General features: G+C 37.5%; 1 protein-coding gene and 1 pseudogene across 9 annotated transcripts in view; one reads left to right on the top strand and one right to left on the bottom strand.

The window, feature by feature from the left end:
- Positions 1 to 26,152, bottom strand: part of MCF2L2 (MCF.2 cell line derived transforming sequence-like 2) — a 247,921-nt gene that overhangs the window by 157,594 nt on the left and 64,175 nt on the right. For all 8 annotated transcript variants that reach the window (XR_014022845.1, XM_081300602.1, XM_081300604.1 and 5 more), the window contains exon 4: positions 2,201 to 2,291. Coding sequence is in view for 7 of the 8 variants with exons in the window: in XM_081300602.1 (XP_081156728.1) it covers positions 2,201 to 2,291 (91 nt within the window). In the remaining variant the exon portion in view is untranslated. The remainder of the gene's footprint in view (positions 1 to 2,200; positions 2,292 to 26,152) is intronic.
- LOC308653958 (elongin-C-like) lies at positions 5,708 to 6,055 on the top strand (annotated as a pseudogene). Its single transcript has one exon. The product of its transcript is annotated as an elongin-C-like (transcript).

Here is a 26,152-nt window from a genome sequence, read left to right on the forward strand (position 1 = left end):
GATCACAGAAGAAAAAGTTAAATTGGAGGCCATGGATGTCAAAGAATTAGAATAAATCTAAGAGAATTTCAGAATTAAAAGAGCCCTAAAGGTCAGGTAACTCAAACTACTCTTTAAAAAGTAAAGCAAATCAAACCAATGAGCAAAAAAAAATTCTTATTATAAAAATAATTCCTACTCTTTATATAAAAATTGTGAAATAGAATTACATTATAAAATAACCACCCATGGTGTCACAGGCATATTTAATATTTTAGTTTATATAATTATAGTCTATTTTGTTCATTAAATTGTCTATATCATAGTTAGACTTACACCACAGTTACTTTGTAACTTGCCTTTCCACTTAATATACTATGAACTTTTATTCCTGTTATTTAATATACTATGAGCTTTTATTCCTGTTATTTAAAGAAGTCTTTGGAAATATTTTTATGGGTGCATGATTTATCTAATCAATAACTTTTTGCTAATTGTTTAAGATTTTTTATATTTTTACTATTATAAATGAACATCTTTATACATACTTTGGAACATTTTCTTAGGATAGATTCCTATAAGAATTACTGAGCCAAAGAACTAGCATTTTAAGGGTTCTTGGTAGGACCCTTTGTTTTTATTGCCAAATTGCTTTTGGAAAGTACTGGCCTCATCTTGAGGTGGGTCCTGAGCAAGGAGTTAACTCGGATTCACAGAACTACTTAGTGACAAAGTCAGAACCCAAGTCTCCCACTACCCACGGATTCCTGTTCTTCCAGTGGTTTCCCAACCTCTTAAAGTGAGAGTTACAAGAAAATCTGGTCTTCACTCCTATTCTGATTCATTAGGACTGATATGAATTCCAGGCATCTGCATGTTTAACAATCACTTGAAGAAATTCTGATACGTAGGTAGATTTAGGGACTCCTGCACCACAGCATCTTTTACACATAAAGTGATGAATATAATTTTGGCACAAATAAGGCTCATTATCATATTGTTCGAGTATTGTCTGTGGCCCCTGGGAAAGCAGAACTCCTCAGAAGCCATATCTCTGGAATAGTCATGGGCATCAACAATGATGGTAGTTATCTTACAGATAAGGCCTGTAGAAAAACTAAAGGGACAAAACAATTAATGTACCAAGGAAAGCAGTACTCCCGTCTCCATCTTTGAAACACAAACTCCTAGACAGGACAGCCTTGCATTTTGTTGTATCATGTTATGATAAATCAGCTGAGGCAAAATGTGTGTATCTGGATGAGGTTCTAAAGCAATCTGAGAAGACTCTATATGGGTACACGTCTGTATGTATGACTGCTTCTGTATGAGGGTGTATGCAAGGCTTCAACCGTCCTTCTCCCATCCTAATTCCAGCACTCACATTAACACCCTGACATTTTGCACCCTCTTTAGTCAGGCTTCACTGTCCTTATGAGCCTGGGCTAGGGTAAAAGAACTGGTGTAAGTGGCCCTGCAACCACATGGCTGGGTTCACAGGTCTGAGGTCCCAACAGAGAAAAGATGCATCTACTTGCTCAAAGGCAACAGTGGTTAAAACTGACTAATAAGGAAAAGGAAGCCCATCGAAAATTGTTCAATTTAATGCCAAATGCAAACATCCCTTCAACAAATGTATCTAAAGACCATTTTGTCTGGTTTTGCCACTGTTTTTCTACTTTGTGAAAAAGTAATTTGAATAGTAAAATAAAGACTGTCTTAAATCAGGCATCCCCCAAAGCAAACAATCAAACAAAGGATTTGGGTACATCTGGAAGCACAGATGAGGGAGTAGGGAGGTAGACAGCAATGCATAGACAATGCATAAATGATGGGGTTACTTTTATAGGTAAGGGAGGCTGAGAGCCTCTGAGATTTTGTTTGCAACACAGCTCAGAATTGTTCCAAAGGGAGATATGGAAGCTGGTGTTTACGTATCAACTCCTGTAACTCAATGGTTATTCTGTTAACTTCCTAGCTCTCCCTGCCTTCCCTTCTTCAGTAAGTAGAGAAGTCAATAAGGCAGAAAGACTCAGAGGAGTCTTTGTGATGCTCAGGAATTGTCTGTTGGAGACCTTCCATGGTGCAATAGCACCTGTTTCAAAGACCTTCTCAAAATTTGACATAAAATAATTGCCTTTTCCTCATAACTTTGATATGAAATATTTGAAAAGACTATTTAAATGACTTTAACTATCATAGCACAAAAATAAGTATTTACTGCTATTCGTGTCAAGGATGCCTTTATGGAGCTCCACTTGTCCCTTCTTCTGTCAATCACAATGACGAATCCAATGCTGGCAGCCTCCACACTGAAAAAAAGCAAGGTCAGTGTTAGGAGAGACCTAAGGATTTGGTATGGCTCCCACAGCAGAACACATCCTGCCCAGCTCAGGCAAGTAACTAGGTCTGATCTTCCCACCAAAGAAGCCAACTCCCTCTCCCAGTCCGAGTCTGAGCCCCAACAGTGCAAGTACTTTGTTTCTCAGACCCTTTATAGGACTCAGATTCTAGCTGGCAAATCCATGCAACACCAACAGAGGACATGTGCTTATGTCTGAAGGAAGAGGCATGTGTCAGTTGAGAATCGTGTGTCCCTAGCATAGCAGAGGACATCAAGGTTGAGCTCCGTCCTCTTTCTTTCCTCAAGTGAATATTAAGGGAGATATCAAAATCCTTCTCCAGGAGTCAGTCCTATAGGTATTCAGAAATAACACATGCCAGCGGGAACACAACCCCCTTCCAGTGTGTGGCCATATAGAGGCTAATGGACCATATACATGAGAAGATATTATCTTCATTAAGACCAGAAGCCCTCCCTGCCCACCACTTAAGCCTGCACAAAATTCTCACAAGGTCCACAAAATAAAAAAAACATTTACTTTGTCTCCTTTGGGATAAAGTGTAGTGTAGAGGAAAGAGCAAAGACTTTAAAGCCCGGATCAAACTCTATGGCTGTTACTTCCTAGCACTGAAAACTTGGGGACATCTAATCTTTCTAACATGTGGTATTCTTCTCTGTAAAATTAGAATAATATCACAAATAAAGCAGTTGTTAAAAGCACAAATTCTGAAGCCAACCTGACTAGATGAAAATTTCTGAATTCTAGTGTATGTGTGTATGTATATATATCTCCATATATTCTCCCTTGGGAGGGAAGGAGTTACTTAACCCCTCTGGTTTCCAAGACATTTTATTTTTAAAGCAGGATTAATAAAACAGTGCCTATTTATAATATTCATGTGAGAGTTAAAAGAGCATGTAAATGTATAAACATACTACTATATAAGTGATGACTATTATTTCTATGTGATTATTATGGAGATTAAAAGAAATGTAGGACATGAAAAATAGTTGGCCCACAGTAACCCTTCAATAGCTTTCTAAATTGGAAAAAAGGTAGGCTTTATCCTAAAAAGTACCTGTAGGTGAATTAGGTAGAAGAGCTAAGCAAAATCTGAAAGAAAATATAAGTAGCTCACCTGAATTAAGCATCACTGGGTTGACCCATTATTGTAGGCCCATATTGACAAATGCAAGGAAGCAAGGAAAAGTGACTAAAAAAATCAACTGATAAAATACTCTGTAGATTTAGGCTAAGAGAAGTTCCCATTGTTGGCAGACAGAAACTTTGGAGTAACTATGATCCATATGTTAAAAAAAAAAAACAGAGGAAAAGGTAGACAAATGATGTATTGTTCTAATAGAGAATTAGAATCTACAATAAAAAATAAATGAACATTCTAAGATTATAAAACACCAATATCTGAAATTAAGAACTTGTTGGATTTGTTTAATAGCAGACTGAATACAGCAGAGGACAGGATAGGTGGAACTGGAAACACACCAGTTGAAAATAATCAAAGTAAAGAATAGAGAGAAGGGGAAATAGAATAGGATGTAAGAGATATGTGGGATGTGAACAAAAGTCCCAGAAGGAGAAGAGAAAGAATGTGTTGCAGAAACAAATTTTTCAAAAATGGTTAAGAATTTTCCAAAACCTGAGAAAACATCAACTCACAGATTTAAGTTGTTCTCCCACTTCCACATAGAATAAAGCAAGGAAAACCCTGCTTTAATGAAAATGAAAGATCAGGAGGAAATCTTTAAAAAGTGAAAAAAGACTCATGACATTCAAAAGAACAAAATTAAAAAAAAATAATCACTGACTTTGCAACAGAAACCATGGAAGCTGCAATCCAGTGGAATATGATCTAAGAGAACTTACCTGGAATTACTGAGAATTCTACACCCACTGAAAATTCATTCAAAATATTGAGGTGAAATAAGAATATTTCCAAGCAACTAGAGCTGACAGAATTTATCATTATTAGTCTTAAACTTGAAGAAATATTAAAGGATATTCTCCAGGCTGCGTGAAGTTGGAAGCATAGAAATGAAAGAAAAATAAACAGCTTGAAAAGGATAAATTTCTGGGTAAGGAGGTTTGGCTATGGGTCAGGAAGACTTTCATTCCTGTGAAAAGCAGTACTGGTTGTATTAAAAACCCGTATTTTTCCTTATATATGAGAGAACTCTGAAGACAAAAGAATTTAATAAGTGAAGAATTTCTAGAGAAGGGTTAGACTTCCCATAGTAAGCAACTTCTAGAGCAGACTTTCCCACCAAGTGGTGGGTTACTTATTCTGAACAGACAAGCAAATGGATGAACCTGAAAAAAAGATAATCCCACCTGGTAGTCTGACTCTGAAAAAATCAATGAAGACACTGCAGATACTAAGCATGTGGATAAATATTATCAACTATGTGTCTTATTTCACTAAAGACTATTGACCACTCAAAGAAAAAAAATAACAAGGTATCAGTAAATATATTGCCTATGTGAAATAAAATTTCTCAAAACAGCATTCAGTATGAGATGGAGTAAATAGAATTTTACTATAGAAATTAAAGTTGATTGAGATGGAATTATACTATTTATGTTGTATATAAAGTAATGTAAAATTAATACAGGGTAGATTGTATTAATTTAAGGGCACACACTGTCAGATTAGAGAAATCATTGCTAAAGACTCAATAGAGGAGATAAATGGAATATTGAAAATATTTGAGGGGTGGGAGTTTAGCTCAGCAGTATAGCACTTGCTTAGTATGCCTGAGGCCCTGGGTTTGATCCCTAGCACTGAAAAAGAAAAGAGAGAGACAGAGGGGAAGAGAGGATGAAATAAAAAGAAATGTGAACAATTCAAAAGTCATTACAAAAGGAGAAATAAAAGGACCAGCCACAGATGACATAATAGCAAGACAGTAGATTTAAACCTAACCATTTTAATAATCACAGTAAGGGGAAATAGTTGATATCACTTCATTTAACAGGCAAATATTGATAGAGTAAATATATTGGTTACAAGAGATATACCTTAAACCTAAGGACAGAGATAGATTGAAAGAAAATGATAGCAAAAGTTATACCATGCAAACAACAATCATAAGATGGCCAGTTTGTCTATATAAACAGAAGAAAAAGTTGTGTTCAAAACAAGGAGTATTGGCAGGGATAAACAATTAATTCATAAAGAGCCAACTTATCAAGAAGATGTAGAAATTCTAAACGTGCATAAATGCAGTAACATTGCTTCAAAACACACTAATCAAAAATAAAATTTATGTGGTGTTGGGGGGTGGCCCTGGAGTAGGGGCCATGGTGGTATGAGGGGACCTGGCTGCAGTAGCTGATGAGAAACTACTAAGTTCCTGTGGAACATAATGGATGGAGAAGAGAAAACCTATGGTAGTTGTGAAAGCCCTGATGCTATGTATGTCAAATTGATATCTTCTAATGGTCATGAATTTATTGTAAAAAAAAAAAAAAAGAACATGCACGAACATCAGGAACAATAAAAGCCATGTTGAGTGGCCCAGATCACTTTACCGAAAATGAAACTAATGAGGTCAATTTTAGAGTGATCCCCTTCACACGTGCTATCAAAAGTAAGCATGTATTTTACCTACAAGGTGCGCTACACTAACAGCTTCACTGAGATTCCCGAATTCCCAATTGCACCTGAAATTACACTGGAATTGCTGATGTCTGTGAACTTCCTAGATTGTTAAACAAATTATAATTAACTGTTAAATTTTTTCACAGTATTTAAGACCTGTAGTTCAGTTAGTAATTTTTTCATATATAGCGTGCTGCCTATATGCAATTGAACTACAAATTGAATTGCAAAGCAGATTTTCTTCTGTTTTTCGACATAGCAATCAAAGTTGAAAATTGTTTCCTACATCAACAAATTAAGAACATTTCCACAAACTGAGAAATAAACATTTGTGCCAATTTTTAGGTGGTTTTGTTTATCCTTTGGATGGTAACTTTAAAAATTAGAACAATGATGATACAATAAATGCTGAAATATAGGCATAAACAAACATGTTCTACAGGTAAATAATGGGGCTATGTATTTTTTTTTTAAATCTGATCTATAGCCACTGATAGTATTACTAGAGTTGTGCAAGTAATTACATAATAAACATGTTTATAACTTAGCCAAAAGTTGACTTTTTAATTCATTCTCATTTGTTATACATGATGGCGAATGCAATTCATTTCATATTACACATATAAAGCACAATTTTCAAGTAACTGATTGTACACAAAGTATTTTCACACCATTCATGTCTTTATACATGTACTTAGGGTAATGAGGTCTAACTCATTCCACTATCATTCCTACCCATTTACCCTCTCCTTTCCCCTCCTTCCCCTTTGCCCTATCTAAAGTTCCTCCATTCCTCCCACGCTCCCCCTCAATTGCCATTATGAGTCAGCAACCTCATATCAAAGAAAACATTTGGCTTTTGGATTTGGGGGATTGGCTTGCTTCACTTAGCATTATATTCTCCAGCTTCATCCATTTACCTTAAGATGCCATGATTTTATTCTCTTTTCATGCTGAGTAATGTTCCATAGTGTATATATACCAAAGTTTCCCTATCCATTCATCTACTGAAGGGCATCTACGTTGGTTCCACAGTTTAGCTATTGTGAATTGTGCTGCTACAAACATTGTTGTGGCTATGTCCCTGTGGTATGCTGTTTTTAAGTCCTTTGGGTATGGACCGAGGAGAGGGATAGATGGGTCAAATGGGGGTTCCGTTCCCAGTTTTCCAATGAATCTCCATACTGCTTTCCAGATTGGCTACACCAATTTGCAGTCCCACCAGCAATGTATGAGTGTGCCTTCCCCCCCCCCCCCCACATCCTTGCCAACACTTATTGTTGTTTGTATTCTTGATAGCTGCCATTCTGACTGGAGTGGGATGAAATCCTAGAATAGTTTTGATTTGCATTTCTCTAATTGCTAGAGATGTTGAACACTTTTTCATATGTTTGTTGATTGATTGTATATCCTCTTCTGAGAAGTGTCTGTTTAGTTCCTTGTCCCATTTATTGATTGGGTTATTTGTTTTTTTTTTTTGGTGTTAAGGTTTTTATATATCCTAGAGATTAATGCTCTATTTAATGTGCTTGTGGTTAAGATTTGCTCCCATTCTGTAGGCTCTCTATTCATCTCACTCATTGTTTCTTTTGCTGAGAAGAGGCTTTTTAGTTTGAATCCATCCCATTTATTGATTCTTTGTTTTAATTCTTGCATTACAGGAGTCTTATTAAGAAAGTTGGGGCCTAATCTGTCATGATGGAGATTTGGGCCTACTTTTTCTTCCATTAGGTGCAAGGTCTCTGGTTTAATTCCTAGGTCCTTGATCCACTTTGAGTTGCATTTTGTGCTTAGTGAGAGATAGAGGTTTCATTTCATTTTTTCACATGTGAATTTCCAGTTTTCCCAGCACCATTTGTTGAAGAGGCTACCTCTTCATTAATGTAAGTCTTGGGCGCCTTTGTCTAATATAAGATAATTGAAGTTATGTGAGTTAGACTCTGTGTCCTCTATTCTGTACCATTGGTCTACAGGTCTATTTTGGTGCCAATACCATGTTGTTTTTATTACTATTGCTCTGTAGTATAGTCTAAGGTCTGGAATAGTAATGCCACCAGCTTCACTCTTCTTGCTAAGAATTGCTTTGGCTATTCTGGGTGTCTTTTTTTTTTTTTCAGATGAATTTCATGATTGCTTTTTCTACTTCTATAAGGAATGGCATTAGGGTTTTGACTGGGATTGCACTGAATCTGTATAGTGCTTTTGGCAGTATGGTCATTTTGACAGTATTAATTCTGCCTATCCAAGAACAAGGTAGATCTTTCCATCTTCTAAGGTCTTCTTTAAATTCTTTCTTTAGAGTGTTGTAGTTTTCATTGTAGAGATCTTTCACCTCTTTCATTAAATTTATTCCCAAGTATTTTATTTTATTTTTTGAGGCTATTGAATATACTTCTTCTTGTTTCCTATTTTCATGTTCAGCAGATTTGTCATTGATGTACAGAAATGTCTTTGATTTATGGGTGTTGATTTTATATCCAGCTACTTTGCTGAATTCATTTATTAGTTCTAGGAGATTTCTGGTGGAATCTTTTGGGTCTTCTAGTTATAGAACATATCGTCAGCAAATAGTGATAATTTGAGTTCTTCTTTTCCTACTCATATCCCTTTAATTTCTTTCATCTGTCTTATTGCTCTGCCTAGAGTTTCAAGAACTATGTTAAATAGAAGTAGTGAAAGAGGGCATCCCTGTCTTGTTCTAGTTTTTAGAGGAAATGCTTTCAATTTTTCTCCATTTAGAATGATATTGGCCTGGGGCTTAGCATAGATAGCCTTTGCAATGTTGAGGTATGTTCCTGTTATACCTAGTTTTTCTAATGTTTTGAGCATGAGGGGATGCTGTATTTTATCAAATGCTTTCTCAGCATCTATTGAGATAATCTACAAGACCTTTAAAGAAGAACTAACACCAATACATATCAAACTATTTTATGAAATAGAAAATAGAAAAAGAGGAAACACTTCCAAACACATTCTATGAGGCCAATATCACCCTGATTCCAAAACCAGGCAAAGACACATTAAAGAAAGAAAACTTCAGACCAATATTGCTAGTGAATAGAGATGCAAAAGTTCTCAATAAAATTCTGTCAAATCGAATACAAAATCATATCAAAAAGATAGTGCATCATGATCAAGTAGGGTTCATCCCCACGAATGCAAGTTGGATGAACATTCAGAAATCAATAAATGTAATTTATCACATCAATAGACTCAAAGGTAAAAATCATATGATCATCTCAAAAGTTGATTTTTATAATTCAAAGAAAGAGAGTTGAAATTTCTTATGTTTTTTGTTAAACTGCAATATTATTTAAGTGTATCTTGTGTTTTGTTTATTGTTACAATTTAAGAACTTTATTTAAAAACAATTTGGAAGATCACTAGGTTCAACTTTAAAGTAGTAACTGAATTGTAAGCCATGATCAACAAGTGAACTTCATGACTTAGATCCTGTTCATTGTGCATTTGGGGCAATACAAAGTACTGTACTTTCATGCTTCCTTTGCAATTTTCATTCTTCATACGTTCCTATGAATATACTTCTTCTTGTTTATGTATGTTTTAAAACACTCATTATGAGTTTTATTTATAAAACTAGATTTTTTGAACAGTACCAGTCTTCCTCCATCAAATGTTATAAAGTATGAAAAATGTTGAGCAATGTAGTAAAAAATCTTATAATACATCTAAAAAATAAATAAATAAATTACTAAATATTGGGATTTTATTACTGCTTTCTTAGAAACTGATAGAACAAGAAGTAAAAAAAAAAAAAGTCAGTAAGAATGTAGAACTGATTTTGAAGAACTCAACTGTCGCATTCCACACAACAAAAACACTCAGGAGTCACTCCAGAGGAATTGGGCTGCGCAAAATAACCACACAAGAGACAGAAATACCTTTTTCTTTGGGGGTGCTGTGAAGGCTCCTCTGACGTTAAGGGTCCGCAGAAAGAGAGAGCACGTGTGCTGACCCCTTTTATTGAGGAGAAGCCATTCAAATGAGGCAAGGGGTCAGGTTTCAAGGTGCTGAGTCTAGCTTCATGATGTCTGCTGTCAGCAGGTTGACTGACATGTAGGAAGGCCACACCCAAGGGCAGAGTAAAAGAAGAAGACACACAAAGGGTGCTTCCATGGAACATTCTATCCCAAACAGGGCAAGGGGTAATATCACAAAGGAACAGGTGAGCTAGCTCGATCCCTGGGGATGTAGGAAGGCACACCCCTACATGAAGACACATTTGCGTTTTCTCTACTCTCAAGATCGGGGCTACCGTCTTTGGTTACTTAAGCAACCAGATCATGAGGTGATCGACAGTGTCACGCAGATCAGGAGGGGAAGCAAACTCTGGTCACATGCTATGTCGGCCTCCCACACTCAACATTTAACAACTACAGAAACACAACTTCTCTTCAAATGCTCATGGAACATTTATCAAAACAGACCATTATCAGGCCATAAAGTAGTCTTAATAAATTGTACGGAATTACAAGTCATAGAGTGGAACTTTATATTCCTTATATTTTCTTTCATTTATTTTGATCTCTATTGTTTTTCTCTATAATTTCATTTATTCCCATTTCCTTGGGTTTAATTGCTATTATGGTTTGGATATGTGGTGTCCCCCAAAAGTTCATGTGTGAGAGAATGCAAGAACCTTCAGAGGTGAAATGATCATGTTGTGAGAGATGTAACCTAATCAATGGCTTAATCCACTGATATGGATTAACTAACTGGGTGATAACTGAAGGCAGATATGATGTGGCTGGAGGGGGCAGGTCAGAGGTGTGCCCTTTGGGGTATATATTTTGTTCCTGGCGAGTGGAGCAGTCTCCCTCGGCTTTTCTGTTGTCATGTGCTGATATGCTTTCCTCTGGCATGTGCTTTTGCCATGATGCTCTACCTCATCTTGGGTCCAGAGCTATGGAGTCATCATTCACAGACGTAGACCTCTGAAATTGTGAACCAAAATAAACCTTTCCTCCTCCACGTTATTCTATCAGGACAGAGTGATGGAAAAATTGACTTAAACAATTGCCATTCTAATTTCTTAAGATGGAAGATAAGATACTGATTTAAACTTTTTCTATTTTCTAATGTAAGTACTTAAACTTACAATTTTCTCCTAAGCATTACTTTAGCTATTTCATGGACACAAATATATTTTTTTATTATCATTTAGCTAAAAATGTTTTCTTACTTCCTTTGTGATTTCTTCTTTGATACATGGATAATTTAGAGGTGATTGTTTAGCTTCCCAGTGTTTTGTGATTTTTCTAATTGACAACAATAAAAGTCAAAATCATGGTCTTCTCATGGGAGACAGGCAAAGAAGTGAGGGGTTAGGTAGATTTATTGATGGAAGAGAAGCAGGAAGAAATCCTCATAGAAATAATTCTAGACCCTGGCTTCAAGAGACAGAGTAGAGAAAGGATACACTTTCCACTAGCTCTGCTGTTTGGAATAGAAATGATAGGAATATTGCTTTATAATAAGTTTTGTTTGTTTGTTTGCTTTGGGAGGGGTTGCTGTTTTGCTCTACTTGTTTCCTTGTTTTGTTACTCTTACTTTCCTTGCCTCTTCCTCTAACAATAGCAACATATTTGGTTCTGTCTGTATCTCTCCCTCTCCCCCTCCCCTTCCCCTTTTCCCCCTTCTTCACTTTCTCCCTCTTTTGTGGCCTTCATGTACTACTTCTCTTCTACTTTTTCTCCTCTCTACTTTTGAATTTTCTAACCTTCCTTTTGCCCTCATATCCCAATTTCTTTACTCTGAATGACCTATATTTTTAATATCCTTTAAATTTACTCAGTTAATCATTTGAGGAAAAGGAATAAGTGGATAAGAGGAAGTCACATTATAGTGGCTCCCAAAGAGTAATTTGAAACAGAAATTCAGCATGACAAATTGAGTCTACCAAGTTGAGAAGAGTAAAGAACCCTTTCACAGGTGATCTGAGCCCTGGAATAAGGAACCTGGCTGACACTAAGAGTAGGGGAAATGCTGAAATCAATTAAATATAGACCAAATCTGGTGAGCCCTGAGTAATCTTTTCTAAGCCTAGAAGGTGCTGGAGGATAGTCTGATGCATCTGTTCTCCTCACCCCAGCACATGGCCTGAGACTCCCCAAAAGAGGGGTGTGTCAAACTTGACAAGCTAAGGAGGGAGTGAAGCTCTGCATAGAGACTCCCCTAACAAGTTTTACTACTTTAGGCCAGAACTGAGAATAAACAAGTGGCACAATAGCTAAAATCCCAGAAAGAAAGGACTATATTTCAAAAACCTCAGCAAGTAAAACAAACAAACAAACAACAAAATAGACTCCAGAAGATGATGGAGAGGAAATAGGCAGTACCTCTTGATCCTTCCACAGCACAGAACTGAAGCAGTGAGTGAATAGTTGACCTGAAAGCCAAATATAGTTTAAAAGCAATTTTACTTACTTGTTATCTAATCTCTCAACCAATTCAAGAAAACCACTCCCATTTACTACTCAGATTAGTGGACTGACATAGAACATTTTTGGTAAGTTTTTCAAAAAGATTTATTAGTATATGGCTTTGTTCTGAAGCAGCTGTAATTATTGGGGATTAATGTCTCCTCTCAATGTGGCATTTAGAAACTGGACATTGTAGCAAGTTCAGATTGTGAAATATTGAACTCTAAAACATTTGCCCAACCCAGGGCATATAGTAAAGAAAAAGCAGCTTAATAAAAAGTCCATTATATTAAAGTAAAAGAAATAATCATTCCAGAAAAAGGGTGGAAATACTAATAATATGAAAAAGCAAGGGAGCAAGTCACTCCAAATAGCTCACAACATGACAAAAACTGATCCCACTGACACCACAGTGGACAAAATGCTAGAAAAAGAAAGTAGAAAGTTGATAATTAATGTTCAAGAAACTGAAAGAAGCTCTGGAATGAACTAAGGGAGAAAATACAGGAAAGGAAAGAACATTTCAATAAAGAGAGATTCTAGAATCAAACAGAAATCCTGAAAATGAAAGACTAAGTAAAGCAAATTAAAAGGTCAGTTGAAAGCATCATCAATAGATAGGCCACACAGAGGACAGAAATTCAGGCCTCAAACAAATATATAAGATAATCTTGAAGTATATAATCTTGAAAACAAACTCAACAACAACAACAAAGATGGGAAAACATTAAGAGACCAAATCTAGGAATCATTGGAAGAGAAAAAGGCACTGAGATAAAAGCTAAAGGAATGCACACCTTTTCTGTAAAATTGTATCAGAAAAATTTCCAAAACTTAAGAATGAGAGAGAAATCCAAATACAAGATGCGTTTAGGACCCCAAATAGACAAGATCAAAAAAATCTTCACTAAGACATGTTATAATTAAAATGTCTAGCAAGGATTTTAAAAGCTTCAAGAAAAAACAGTAGGTCATATTTAGAGGCAAGCCAATTAGATTTTCTGCTGATCTCTCAACCAAGACTCTAAAAGCCAGAAGGGATTGGAAAAATATACACTAACTCCTGAAAGCTAATGGTGCAAAGACAGCTATATCCAGCAAAATCATCCTTTAGAATTTAAGATTAAGTAAAAACCTTTCATAATAAGCAGAGGTTAAAAGAATTCATAACCACAAATCCAGCACTACAAATATACTTCATAAAATATTACAAATAGAAAAAAGGAAGAAGAAACATCAGAGTCAGGGAACGCATAAATCTCACTAAATAAATAGTCAAAGGAGAATCATGTAAATTAAACATCAGGAATAAATCAAGGTGGCAGGAAATAAAAATCATCTCTCTATGATAATTATGAATATAAATGGTCTCAAACTCTTCAATCAAAAGACATCAATTGGTGAAACAGATTAAAAAAGAAGATCCAATCACACATTGTTTACAAGAGATTCACCTTACAGGCAAAGACATCTACCTGCTGAAGGTGAAAGGTTGGGGAAAAAAACATATAAATGAATACCAAAAGCAAGCAGGAGTAGCTACTCTTATATATGACAAAGTAGAATTAAAGCTAACATTAATCAGAATGGACAAAGAAGGTCACTTCATACAGGAGTCATCCACTGAAAACATATAATGATTATAAATATTTATGCCCTAAGTGTGGGTGCAATTATGTACATAAAATAAACCCTACTCAACATAAAGACTCAAACAGACCCCATTACAATAATTCTGAATGGTTTAAACAGTCCTTTCTCACCAATAGATAAGTCACTCAGACATAAACTAAGTAAAGACTCTAAGAACTAGAAAATATCTGATCAAATGTACCTAACAGACACCTATAGAATATTTTATCCATCAACAATCAAATTCACTTTCTTCTCAGATGCACACAGAACCTTATCTAAAATAGACTATATTTTAGGACAAAAATAAAGTCTTAGCAAATACAAAGAAAATACAGATAATTTCATTCATCCTATCAGATCGTAATGGAAGTAAATTTAGAAGTCAATAACAAAGATGAAAAAACAAACCATTTTAGGGGGAGAATCCAAGATGGTGGTCCAGAGGGAGGCAGCATTCTGCGTTGCTCTGTAACCCAGGCCTCAACTAGTGGGAATACTGCTTCTCTGAGAGCTATACAGGACATCTATACAGCTGCTCTTGTGCAGAAATCACCAGCACTGTATCCCCACACAAGGCTCTGGGCCTCAGCATTAGAGCAGGACTCCTGGATCCTGACACTCAACCCCTGAAGTTTTAGCCAATGCAGGGCTTGTGGGCACCTTAACAGGATCACCTATCACCACTACAGAACTCCCAGATGCCACTCTGCTCTATGTAGGACACTCAGCTGCTACCTATCCACAGGAAATCCAGCTGCCACTCCTCTGTGGACCCCCATCTACCAACAAGGGGTTCCCCTTGTCGCCTCCATCTTGCAATAGCTACTGCCATAGTGGTATTGCCTATGTGAAAATCTGTCTACCCCTGGGGGTATCTTACAAGCTCTGAAAGCAGCCAAAGCTGCTATACTAAATGTCACTGAGCTCATCTCTGAACATATCGCACAACACCATTGCCTAGCTCACCCAACTCCACCTGATACCCGTCACTGGAAACAGACTGCATTCATCTTGGCTCAACTTCTTTGCCACATTTGGTGGGGGCAGCTCCCAGATCAGAACTACAGCTGGCCAGGTACCTGGTTTCCAACTCCCCCCTGTCCCCAGCAGCAGTAACCCAGCACAGTAGCTGCCCAACACAAAGCAGCTCTCTGTGGGACAAGTGTGCAGTACAACCAGGACACCACCCACGCGAGCCCGGGTGAGAAAGTTCCCTCAATTGGGAACTGCTAAGGGAGAGGGAAATGGGGCAAAAGTTTAGATACTAACAGAGAGACCAGGAACTGGTAAATCTTCAGGCAAGATAGGGAGATAGGACTGGGTGCTCAACTCAAACGAGCAAACCCAAAAAGAGACTCTTGAGGTGAAGTCTCCCTGCAGGGACTGTTGGTTGCCACTCCTTGCTTCCAGGGGCTCTGCACCAGAACCAGCCTTCCCACCCTGGTTACCTTCACCATCCTGAGGGCAGAAATATCAGCTAACAACAGACAACCCCACCTAATGGATGAAAAGAGAAGCAGGAAAAATATGAATCTCTAAAACTAGCAACAATCCTGGTTTCTTCCTCTGAGAATTTTTTTTCTTTTTTTCTTCCCCGTCTCTATCTTCTGGCCCTCACATCCCCAACATCATGAAACTAAGAACTTTGCATGAATTAGGATTTTGAGGACTGGGGCATCTGAATAATAATAATAATAATAATAATAATAATAATAATAATAATATCGATGTGTTGTATATGCTCCTTTTTTCTTTTTCCCTCCAATTTTTACTATTTTAATATCCTTTATTTTTCTAAATACATATGTGGGTTTGTTTAATGTACTCTACTGTCTTTCCATGTACTTTTCCACCCAAAATTACTTCCTGTATATCTCTTGCTACTAACTCTCTTCATTAGATTTCTCTTTCACACTTCCTAAGATATATTAACTATATATCCTCACATCCTCCCTCCTCAGGAAATCATCCTATGCCTCACCTCCAGTTCATTGTCAATCGTCAGAAACTTTAAACCCTTTTATAAACCTACTGATTATATTATAGATAATAATAGAATCCAACATTTCTGTTCATTGTGACCAAACTGTAAATGTCTTAATAGCAACAAATTGTTCATATGTGGTATATTGTTGGTATCAAGATCTGTTAACATTGTCCTTCCCCACAAAGGAGAAGTATTGGAACCCCATGGGAGCACTACAAACCTATAGGGTAAAAACAATAACACCTCGGACCCACAGTGCTAGAATAGAAGACACATGAGCAACATAAAAAGACAAGGGAAAAAAGTGTCCCCCCCCCCAAATAATGATATCACATTATTAGAAACCATGACGACCACAGCAGAAGAAATTACAGAGGAGTTCAGGATGTACATGACTAAAATGTTCTGTGAACTGAAGGAGGATCTAAGAGAGCAAATACAGGCAGCAAAAGAACATTTCAACAAGGAGCTACATAAACAAATACATGAAGCAAAAGATCACCTCAACAGGGAGACAGAGGTTCTAAAAAACAAAACCAAAAAACCCAGAAATCCTTGAAATGAAAGAAACAATAAACCAAATTAAAAGTTCAGTTGAAAGCATTACCAACAGAGTAGACCACTCGGAAGATAGGACACTAGACAATGAAGACAAAATATATAATCTCGATATACCACACAGTGAAAATGGTAAGAAACTGTTAGCAGAACATTTAAGACCTATGGGATAGCATAAAATGAACGAATTAAAGTTATTAGTTGCCTCAGCCTGGCTGGGCACAGAATCACGAGCCACTCAAGCAGGAACAAAACTTTATTTTTGAAAAAGCCGCCAATACTCCGTACGCGCCGGCAAGCCAAAAACCGGTCCACCCATGCGCGCGTCTACCGGAACCGGGGGGCCCGGACCTCCCCCGGAATTCCCTCCTACTATCCTTCCCCAACCAATGGGAACTCTCCAGGAGTCCCGTAACATGAGTCCTGTAGCAGGCCAAGGTGAACAGCAGGAGTCCAATTTGCATATGAATGTAAATCTTAACATAATCATATCATCTCAATGGCTAGCTGGCGTCACCTTACAACCGAAAGTGCCATGCATCATATTATTTGCTTGTGGCTCCTAGCAATTAGTATAGAGGAAGGCATAGGTTCCAAACCAGAGGAATGAGCAATCTATTCAATGAAATAATATTAGAAAACTTTCCAAACATGAAGAATAAATCGGAAAAGCAAATTCAAGAAGCCTACAGGTCACCAAATGTACAACAGATTCACACCAAGGAACATTATAATGAAAATGCCCAACATACAGAATAAGGAGAGAATATTAAAATCCATGAGAGAAAGGAATCAGATTACACAGGGAGAAACCAATTAGGATAACAGCAGATTTTTCAATACAGACCCTGAAACCTAGAAGACCCTAGAACAACATACATCAATCTCTGAAGGAAAATGGATGCCAACCAAGAATCTTGTATCCAGCAAAATTAAGCTTTAGATTTGATGATAAAATAAAAGCCTACCATGATAAACAAAAGTTAAAAGAATTTACAGCTAGAAAACTGGCACTACAAAAAATAATTGGCAAAATATTCCATGAAGAGAAAACAAAAAACAATAATGAAATCAGCAGAGGGAGGCAGTACCCTAAAGGAAAAACTACTCAAAGAAGAAAACAAGTCAAGTTAAAAAACAAACATAAACAAATTTGGCTGGGAATACAAACCATGTCTCAATAATAACCCTGAATGTTAATGGCCTAAACTCACCAATCAAAAGACATAGGCTAGCAGATTGGATTAAAAAAGATGCTGCCTCCAAGAGACTCATCTGATAGGAAAAGACATCCACAGGCTGAAGGTGAATGGTTGGGAAAAATCATACCACTCACATGGACTGCGGAAGCAAGCAGGGGTTTCCATTCTTGTATCAAATAAAGTAGACTTCAAGCCAAAGTTAATCAAAAGGGATAAAGAAGGACATTTCATACTGCTCATGGGAACCATACACAAACAAGACATAACAATTATAAATATATATGCCCCCAAACAATGAAGCAGCTATGTTCATCAAACAAATTCTTTTCAAGTTCAAGAGTCAAATTGACCACAACACAATAATCTTGAGTGACTTTAACACAACTCTCTCACCACTGGATAGATCTTTCAAATAAAAGTTGAATAATTTTGACTTAACTGACATACTGCTTTCTTCTCAGTAGCACATGGATCCCTCTCTAAAATAGACCTTATAATATGCCACAAAGCAACTCTTAGAAAATATAAAAAAGTAGAGATATGGCCCTGCATTTTTTTCAGATCATAATAAAATGAAATTAGAAACCAATGACAAAATAAAAAATAAAAATTACTCCAACACCTGGAGACTAAACAATATGCTACTGAATGAACAATGGGTTGCAAAAGACAGCAAAGAGGAGACTTAAAAAATTCTTAAAGGTAAATGACGAAATCTAGACGATTCTTGAAGATGGCGGTGGGAAGTGAGTAAGCTGCTCCGTGCTCTGCGCCTCCGCACCCGCAGCGTATGTTGCCGCGTCTTAAAAGAAGAAGTAAAGATCATTAAAGGAGATCTGTCGACAAAGACTCAGCACCGTGTCATGAAAGGGGCCTAGGTGGAGTGAATCCGCCATGACTCCAGCCAAGGTGGAGTGAGTCCATCACGACTTCAGCACGAGCAGTAAGGCTACAGCCTGAGCTGCCCGGCTCCCTCGACCCCTTCTCCTTCTCCTCTCTGCCTTTCCGCTTTGCTTCTCCCCCGCCGTCTCTCCTCCCACGTTCACTCCCTAAATCTAGATCTCAATTTCTTTCCCCCACCCCGCCCGCTCTCCCTCGTGTCCAGTACCCGGCCCGCGCGGGCCCCGAGGCGCTGCCTCCCCTCCCCCAGCCCGCACCCCCTCCCCGGGGGTCCCAAAGGCCACAGCTGGGCCGCCACCGCTGCTGCCGCCGCCGCCGCTTCCCGCAGAGCACCATAGAGCAGACTCTGCACCGCGCGAGTGAGCTGCCGAGTAAAATGGAACAGCTGATAAGATGAGTGACAATTTAAAATCTAAGTGATCCAACATGGCGGCGGACGCGGAGAGATCAAGTCTCTAACCCCTTCAGCTGCGCGAGCATAGGGAGAAGTAAACTGTCAAAATACTGTTCGCTCAGGACCACTAGGCACTGTTGAGCTGAAGGGGATCCCAGGCGAACAGTCTGCCCTTCTCAGAACACACCGAGCCCGGATTGGGCTGCATTCTAGTTCTGGTTTGCCTGCTTCTTGTGACTCAGCACTAATGATCCCACTGAAATAATTAGTCAGCCCACCTGAACTCACAGAGGTAAAAGCCAACTGAGCACGATAGTCAGACCCAGGGTATCGCTCCCACCAGTGCTGACAACAGAGGTCCCTTGCACCAGCTACAAGGGGAGTTGCTACCTGAGGGCAAACAAATTCGCTGGGAGTCCTCAGCCCCAAGCCCTACAAACTTAGGGTCTGAAAGAGGCAAACAGAAAGGGTGTGCCCAGGCATCCATGGAAACAGGGCTCCCAGGAGCAGCAGACCCGGCGTGTAGCCAGTATTGTGGTGAGCGTCACAGGTGAGCGGGGCCTGGCTTGAGGAACCACAAGAGAAGGCCCTAGGCACTCAGGATTGGAGACCCGCACAGTCTGGGAAGAAGAGCTGAGGCACAGTGATTGGTTACCACCCATCAAGAAGAGAAGCCTGGCCTAGTGGGCATAGCTCCACCTACTAGAAGAGAAGTTAATTGAGCTCTATGACTGCATTTATTATTATTATTATTATTATTATTATTATTAATTTATTTTTTTAATGATTATTATTGGTATTTTTTTAAATTTTATTTTCACTTTTTGTTGTTGATGTTGTTGTTGTTCTTTAACTTTCTTATTAATGGTTTCAATTTTTTTAAATTCTTTTTATTCTATTATGATTACCATTATTTTTTAAACTTTAATTTCCATTTGTTTATTATCATTCTAATTTTTTTTTGGTTTTAAATTTTTAGTTTTTCGTTTTTTCTTTCTTTCTTTTCACTTTTTTTCTTTTGTCTTTTCATTTCTTTTCAATTTTCTTATTCCCCCTTTCTTGAATTCTACCTGCTACACTCACTCTCTTTAGTGATTTCTTCCCTTCCCTTCTAATATCTCTCCTCCCAAGCATCAAATAAATTTATAAGAGTAAACAGTAACTCAGCAGTCAAACAGAACAAGAAGTATCATGAGCATAAAAAAGCAAGGAAGAAACTAATAAATGAATTCAGCAAAGTGGCAGGATATAAAATCAACACAGGATATAAAATCAACACACATAAACTAATAAATGAATTCAGCAAAGTGGCAGGATATAAAATCAACACAGGATATAAAATCAACACACATAAATCAAAGGCATTCCTGTATATCAGCGACAAACCCCTGAAATGGAAATGAGGACAACCACTCCATTCACAATATCCTCAAAAACAATAAAATACTTAGGAATCAACCTAACAAAAGAGGTAAAAGACTTATACAATGAAAACCACAGAACCCTAAAGAGAGAAATTGAAGATCTTAGAAGATGGAAAAATATACCCTGTTCATGGATAGGCAGAACTAACATCATCAAAATGGCGATATTACCAAAAGTTCTCTATAGGTTTAATGCAATGCCAATCAAAATCCCAACGGCATTTCTTGTAGAAATAGATAAAGCAATCATGAAATTCATATGGAAAAATAAAAGACTCAGAATAGCAAAAACAATGCTAAGCAGGAAGTGTGAATCAGGCGGTATAGCGATACCAGACTTCAAACTATACTACAGAGCAATAGTAACAAAAACAACATGGTATTGGTACCAAAACAGGCGGGTGGACCAATGGTACAGAATAGAGGACACAGAAACCAACCCACAAAACTATAACTTTCTTATATTTGACAAAGGGGCTAAAAGCATGCAATGGAGGAAGGATAGCATCTTCAACAAATGGTGCTGGGAAAACTGGAAATCCATATGCAACAAAATGAAACTGAATCCCTTTCTCTCGCCATGCACAAAAGTTAACTCAAAATGGATCAAGGAGCTTGATATCAAACCAGAGACAAGGCATCTGATAGAAGAAAAAGTTGGCTATGACCTACACACTGTGGGGTCGGGCTCCAAATTCCTCAATAGGACACCCATAGCACAAGAATTAATATCTAGAATCAACAAATGGGACTTGCTCAAACTAAAAAGTTTTTTTCTCAGCAAAAGAAACAATAAGAGAGGTAAATAGGGAGCCAACATCATGGGAACAAATTTTTACTCCTCACACTTCAGATAGAGCCCTAATATCCAGAGTATACAAAGAACTCAAAAAATTAGACAATAAGATAACAAATAACCCAATCAACAAATGGGCCAAGGACCTAAACAGACACTTCTCAGAGGAGGACATACAATCAATCAACAAGTACATGAAAAAATGCTCACCATAGCTAGCAGTCAGAGAAATGCAAATCAAAACCACCCTAAGATATCATCTCACTCCAGTAAGATTGGCAGCCATTAAGAAGTCAAACAACAACAAGTGCTGGCGAGGATGTGGGGAAAAGGGTACACTGGTACATTGTTGTTGGGACTGCAAATTGGTGCAACCAATTTGGAAAGCAGTATGGAGATTTCTTGGAAAGCTGGGAATGGAACCACCATTTGATCCAGCTATTCCCCTTCTGGGTCTATTCCCTAAAGACCTAAAAACAGCATGCTACAGGGACACTGCTACATCAATGTTCATAGCAGTACAATTCACAATAGCAAGACTGTGGAAGCAACCTAGATGCCCTTCAATAGACGAATGGATAAAAAAAATGTGGCATTTATACACAATGGAGTATTACTCTGCATTAAAAAATGACAAAATTATAGAATTTGGAGGGAAATGGATGGCATTAGAGCAGATTATGCTAAGTGAAGCTAGCCAATCCCTAAAAAACAAATGCCAAATGTCCTCTTTGATATAAGGAGAGTAACTAAAACCAGAGTAGAGAAGAAGAGCATGAGAAAATGACTAATATTAAACAGGGATGAGAGGTGGGAGGGACAGGGAGAGAGAAGGGAAATTGCTTGGAAATGGAAGGAGACCCTCAGGGTTATACAAAATTATATACAAGAGGAAGTGAGGGGAAAGGGAAAAATAATACAAGGGGGAGAAATGCATTACAGTAGAGGGGGTAGAGAGAGAAGAGTGGAGGGGAGGGGAGGGGGGATAGTAGAGGATAGGAAAGGCAGCAGAATACAACAGACACTAGTATGGCAATATGTAAATCAGTGGAAGTGTAACTGATGTGACTCTGCAATCTGTATACGGGGTAAAAATGGGAGTGCATAACCCACTTGAATCAAAGTGTGAAATATGATATATCAAGAACTATGTAATGTTTTGAACATCCAATAAAAAAATTAAAAAAAATTCTTAGAGATAAATGAAAATACAGACACAACATATCGGAATCTATGGGACACAATGAAAGCAGTTTTAAGAGGGAAATTCATTGCCTGGAGGTCATTCCTCAAAAAAAGGAAAAACCAACAAATAAATGAGCTCACACTTCATCTCAAAGCCCTAGAAAAGGAAGAGCAAAACAACAGCAAATGTAGCAGAAGGCAAGAATTAATTAAAATCAGAGCAGAAATCAGTGAAATTGAAACAAAAGAAACTATTGAAAACATTAACAAAACAAAAAGTTGGTTCTTTGAAAAAATAAACAAGATCGACAGACCCTTAGCCATGCTAACAAAGAGAAGAAGAGAGAGAACTCAAATTACTAACATACGAGATGAAAAAGGCAATATCGCAACAGATGCTACAGAAATAGAGAAGACAATTAGAAATTACTTTGAAAACCTATATTCCAATAGAATAGAAGATAGTGAAGACATTGATAAATTTCTTAGGTCATATGATTTGCCCAGACTGAGTCAGGAGGATACACACAATTTAAACAGACCAATATCAACGGATGAAATAGAAGAAGCAACCAAAAGACTACCAACCAACAAAAGCCCAGGACCAGATGGGTACACAGTGGAGTTTTACAAAACCTTTAAAGAAGAATTAAAGAAGAATTAATACCAATACTTTTCAATTTATTTCAGGAAATAGAAAAAGAGGGAGCTCTACCAAATTCATTCTATGAGGCCAACATCACCCTGATTCCGAAACTAGACAAAGACACCTCAAAGAAAGAAAACTACAGACCAATATCTCTGATGAACCTAGATGCAAAAATCCTCAATAAAATTCTGGCGAATCGGATACAAAGGCACATCAAAAAAATTGTGCACCATGATCAAGTAGGATTCATCCCTGGGATGCAAGGATGGTTCAATATACGGAAATCAATAAATGTTATTCACCACATCAATAGACTTAAAGATAAGAACCATATGATCATCTCGATAGACGCAGAAAAAGCATTTGACAAAGTACAGCATCCCTTTATGTTCAAAACATTAGAAAAACTAGGGATAACAGGAACTTACCTCGACATTGTAAAAGCTATCTATGCTAAGCCTCAGGCTAGCATCATTCTGAATGGAGAAAAATTGAAGGCATTCCCTCTAAAATCTGGAACAAGACAGGGATGCCCCCTATCACCACTTCTATTCAATATAGTTCTCGAAACACTGGCCAGAGCAATTAGACAGACAAAAGAAATTAAAGGCATAAAAATAGGAAAAAAAAACTTAAATTATCACTATTTGCAGATGACATGATTCTATACCTAGAAGACCCAAAAGGGTCTACAAAGAAACTACTAGAACTAATAAATGAATTCAGCAAAGTGGCAGGATATAAAATCAACACACATAAATCAAAGGCATTTCTGTATATCAGTGACAAAACTTCTGAAACGGAAATCAGGAAAAACACTCCATTCACAATATCCTCAAAATAAAAATAAAATACTTGGGAATCAACCTAACAAAAGAGGTGAAAGACCTATACAATGAAAACTACAGAACCCTAAAGAGAGAAATAGAAGAGGATCTTAGAAGATGGAAAAATATACCTTGTTCATGGATAGGCAGAACTAACATCATCAAAATGGCGATATTACCAAAAGTTCTCTATAGGTTTAATGCAATGCCAATCAAAATCCCAATAGCATTTCTTGTAGAAATAGATAAAGCAATCATGAAATTCATATGGAAAAATAAAAGACCCAGAATAGCAAAAACAATTCTAAGCAGGAAGTGTGAATCAGGTGGTATAGCGATACCAGATTTCAAACTATATTACAGAGCAATAGTAATAAAAACAGCATGGTACTGGTACCAGAACAGGCGGGTGGACCAATGGTACAGAATAGAGGACACAGAGACTAATCCACAAAGCTACAACTATCTTATATTTGATAAAGGAGCTAAAAACATGCAATGGAGAAAGGATAGCATCTTCAACAAATGGTGTTGGGAAAACTGGAAATCCATATACAACAAAATGAAACTGAATCCCCTCCTCTCGCCATGCACAAAAGTCAACTCAAAGTGGATCAAGGAGCTAGATATCAAATCAGAGACTCTCCGTCTGATAGAAGAAAAAGTTGGCTCCGATCTATATATTGTGGGGTCGGGCTCAAAATTCCTTAATAGGACACCCATAGCACAAGAGTTAATAATAAGAATCAACAAATGGGACTTAATTAAACTGAAAAGTTTTTTCTCAGCAAGAGAAACAATAAGAGAGGTAAATAGGGAGCCTACATCCTGGGAACAAATTTTTACTCCTCACACTTCAGATAGAGCCCTAATATCCAGAGTATACAAAGAACTCAAAAAATTAGACAATAAGAAAACAAATAACCCAATCAACAAATGGGCCAAGGACATGAACAAACACTTCACAGAGGAGGACATACAATCAATCAACAAGTACATGAAAAAATGCTCACCATCTCTAGCAGTCAAGGACATGCAAATCAAAACCACCCTAAGATACCACCTCACCCCAGTAAGATTGGCAGCCATGATGAAGTCAAACAACAATGAGTGCTGGCGAGGATGTGGGGAAAAGGGTACTCTTGTACACTGCTGGTGGGACTGCAAACGGGTGCGGCCAATTTGGAAAGCAGTATGGAGATTCCTGGGAAAGCTGCGAATGGAACCACCATTTGACCCTGCTATTGCCCTTCTCGGACTATTTCCTGAAGACCTTAAAAGAGCACACTACAGGGATACTGCCACATCGATGTTCATAGCAGCACAATTCACAATAGCTAGACTGTGGAATCAACCCAGATGCCCTTCAATAGATGAATGGATAAAAAAAAATGTGGCATTTATACACCATGGAGTATTACGCAGCACTAAAAAATGACAAAATCATGGAATTTGCAGGGAAATGGATGGCACTAGAGCAGATTATGCTTAGTGAAGCTAGCCAATCCCTAAAAAACAAATACCAAATGTCTTCTTTGATATAATGAGAGCAACTAAGAACAGAACAGGGAGGAAGAGCAGGAAGAAAAGATTAACATTAAACAGAGACATGAGGTGGGAGGGAAAGGGAGAAAAAAAGGGAAATTGCATGGAAATGGATGGAGACCCTCATTGTTATACAAAATTACATGTAAGAGGTTATGAGGGGAATGGGAAAATAAACACGGAGGGAAATGAATTACAGTAGATGGGGTAGAGAGAGAAGATGGGAGGGGAGGGGAGGGGGGATAGTAGAGGATAGGAAAGGTAGCAGAATACAACAGTCACTAGTATGGCAGTATGTAAAAATGTGATGTGTAACTGATGTGATTCTGCAACCTGTATTTGGGGTAAAAATGGGAGTTCATAACCCACTTGATTCTAATGTATGAAATATGATATGTCAAGAGCTTTGTAATGTTGTGAACAACCAATGAAAAAAATATAATAAATATAAATAAATATTTATGACAATAATAAAAAAAAGGTAAATGACAACATAGACACAACATATCAAAATCTCTGGAACACTATGAAAGCAGTATGAAGAGGAAAGTTCATTGCATGTAGTTCATTCCTTAAAAGAAGAAAAAGTTGAAAAATAAATGACCTAATATTATATCTCAAAGCCCTAGAAAAAAGAAGAACAAATCAACCCCCAAAGCAGTAG

The sequence above is a fragment of the Spermophilus citellus genome, assembly GCF_964194105.1.
Source record: "Spermophilus citellus genome assembly, chromosome: 7".
Lineage (NCBI taxonomy): Eukaryota > Metazoa > Chordata > Mammalia > Rodentia > Sciuridae > Spermophilus > Spermophilus citellus.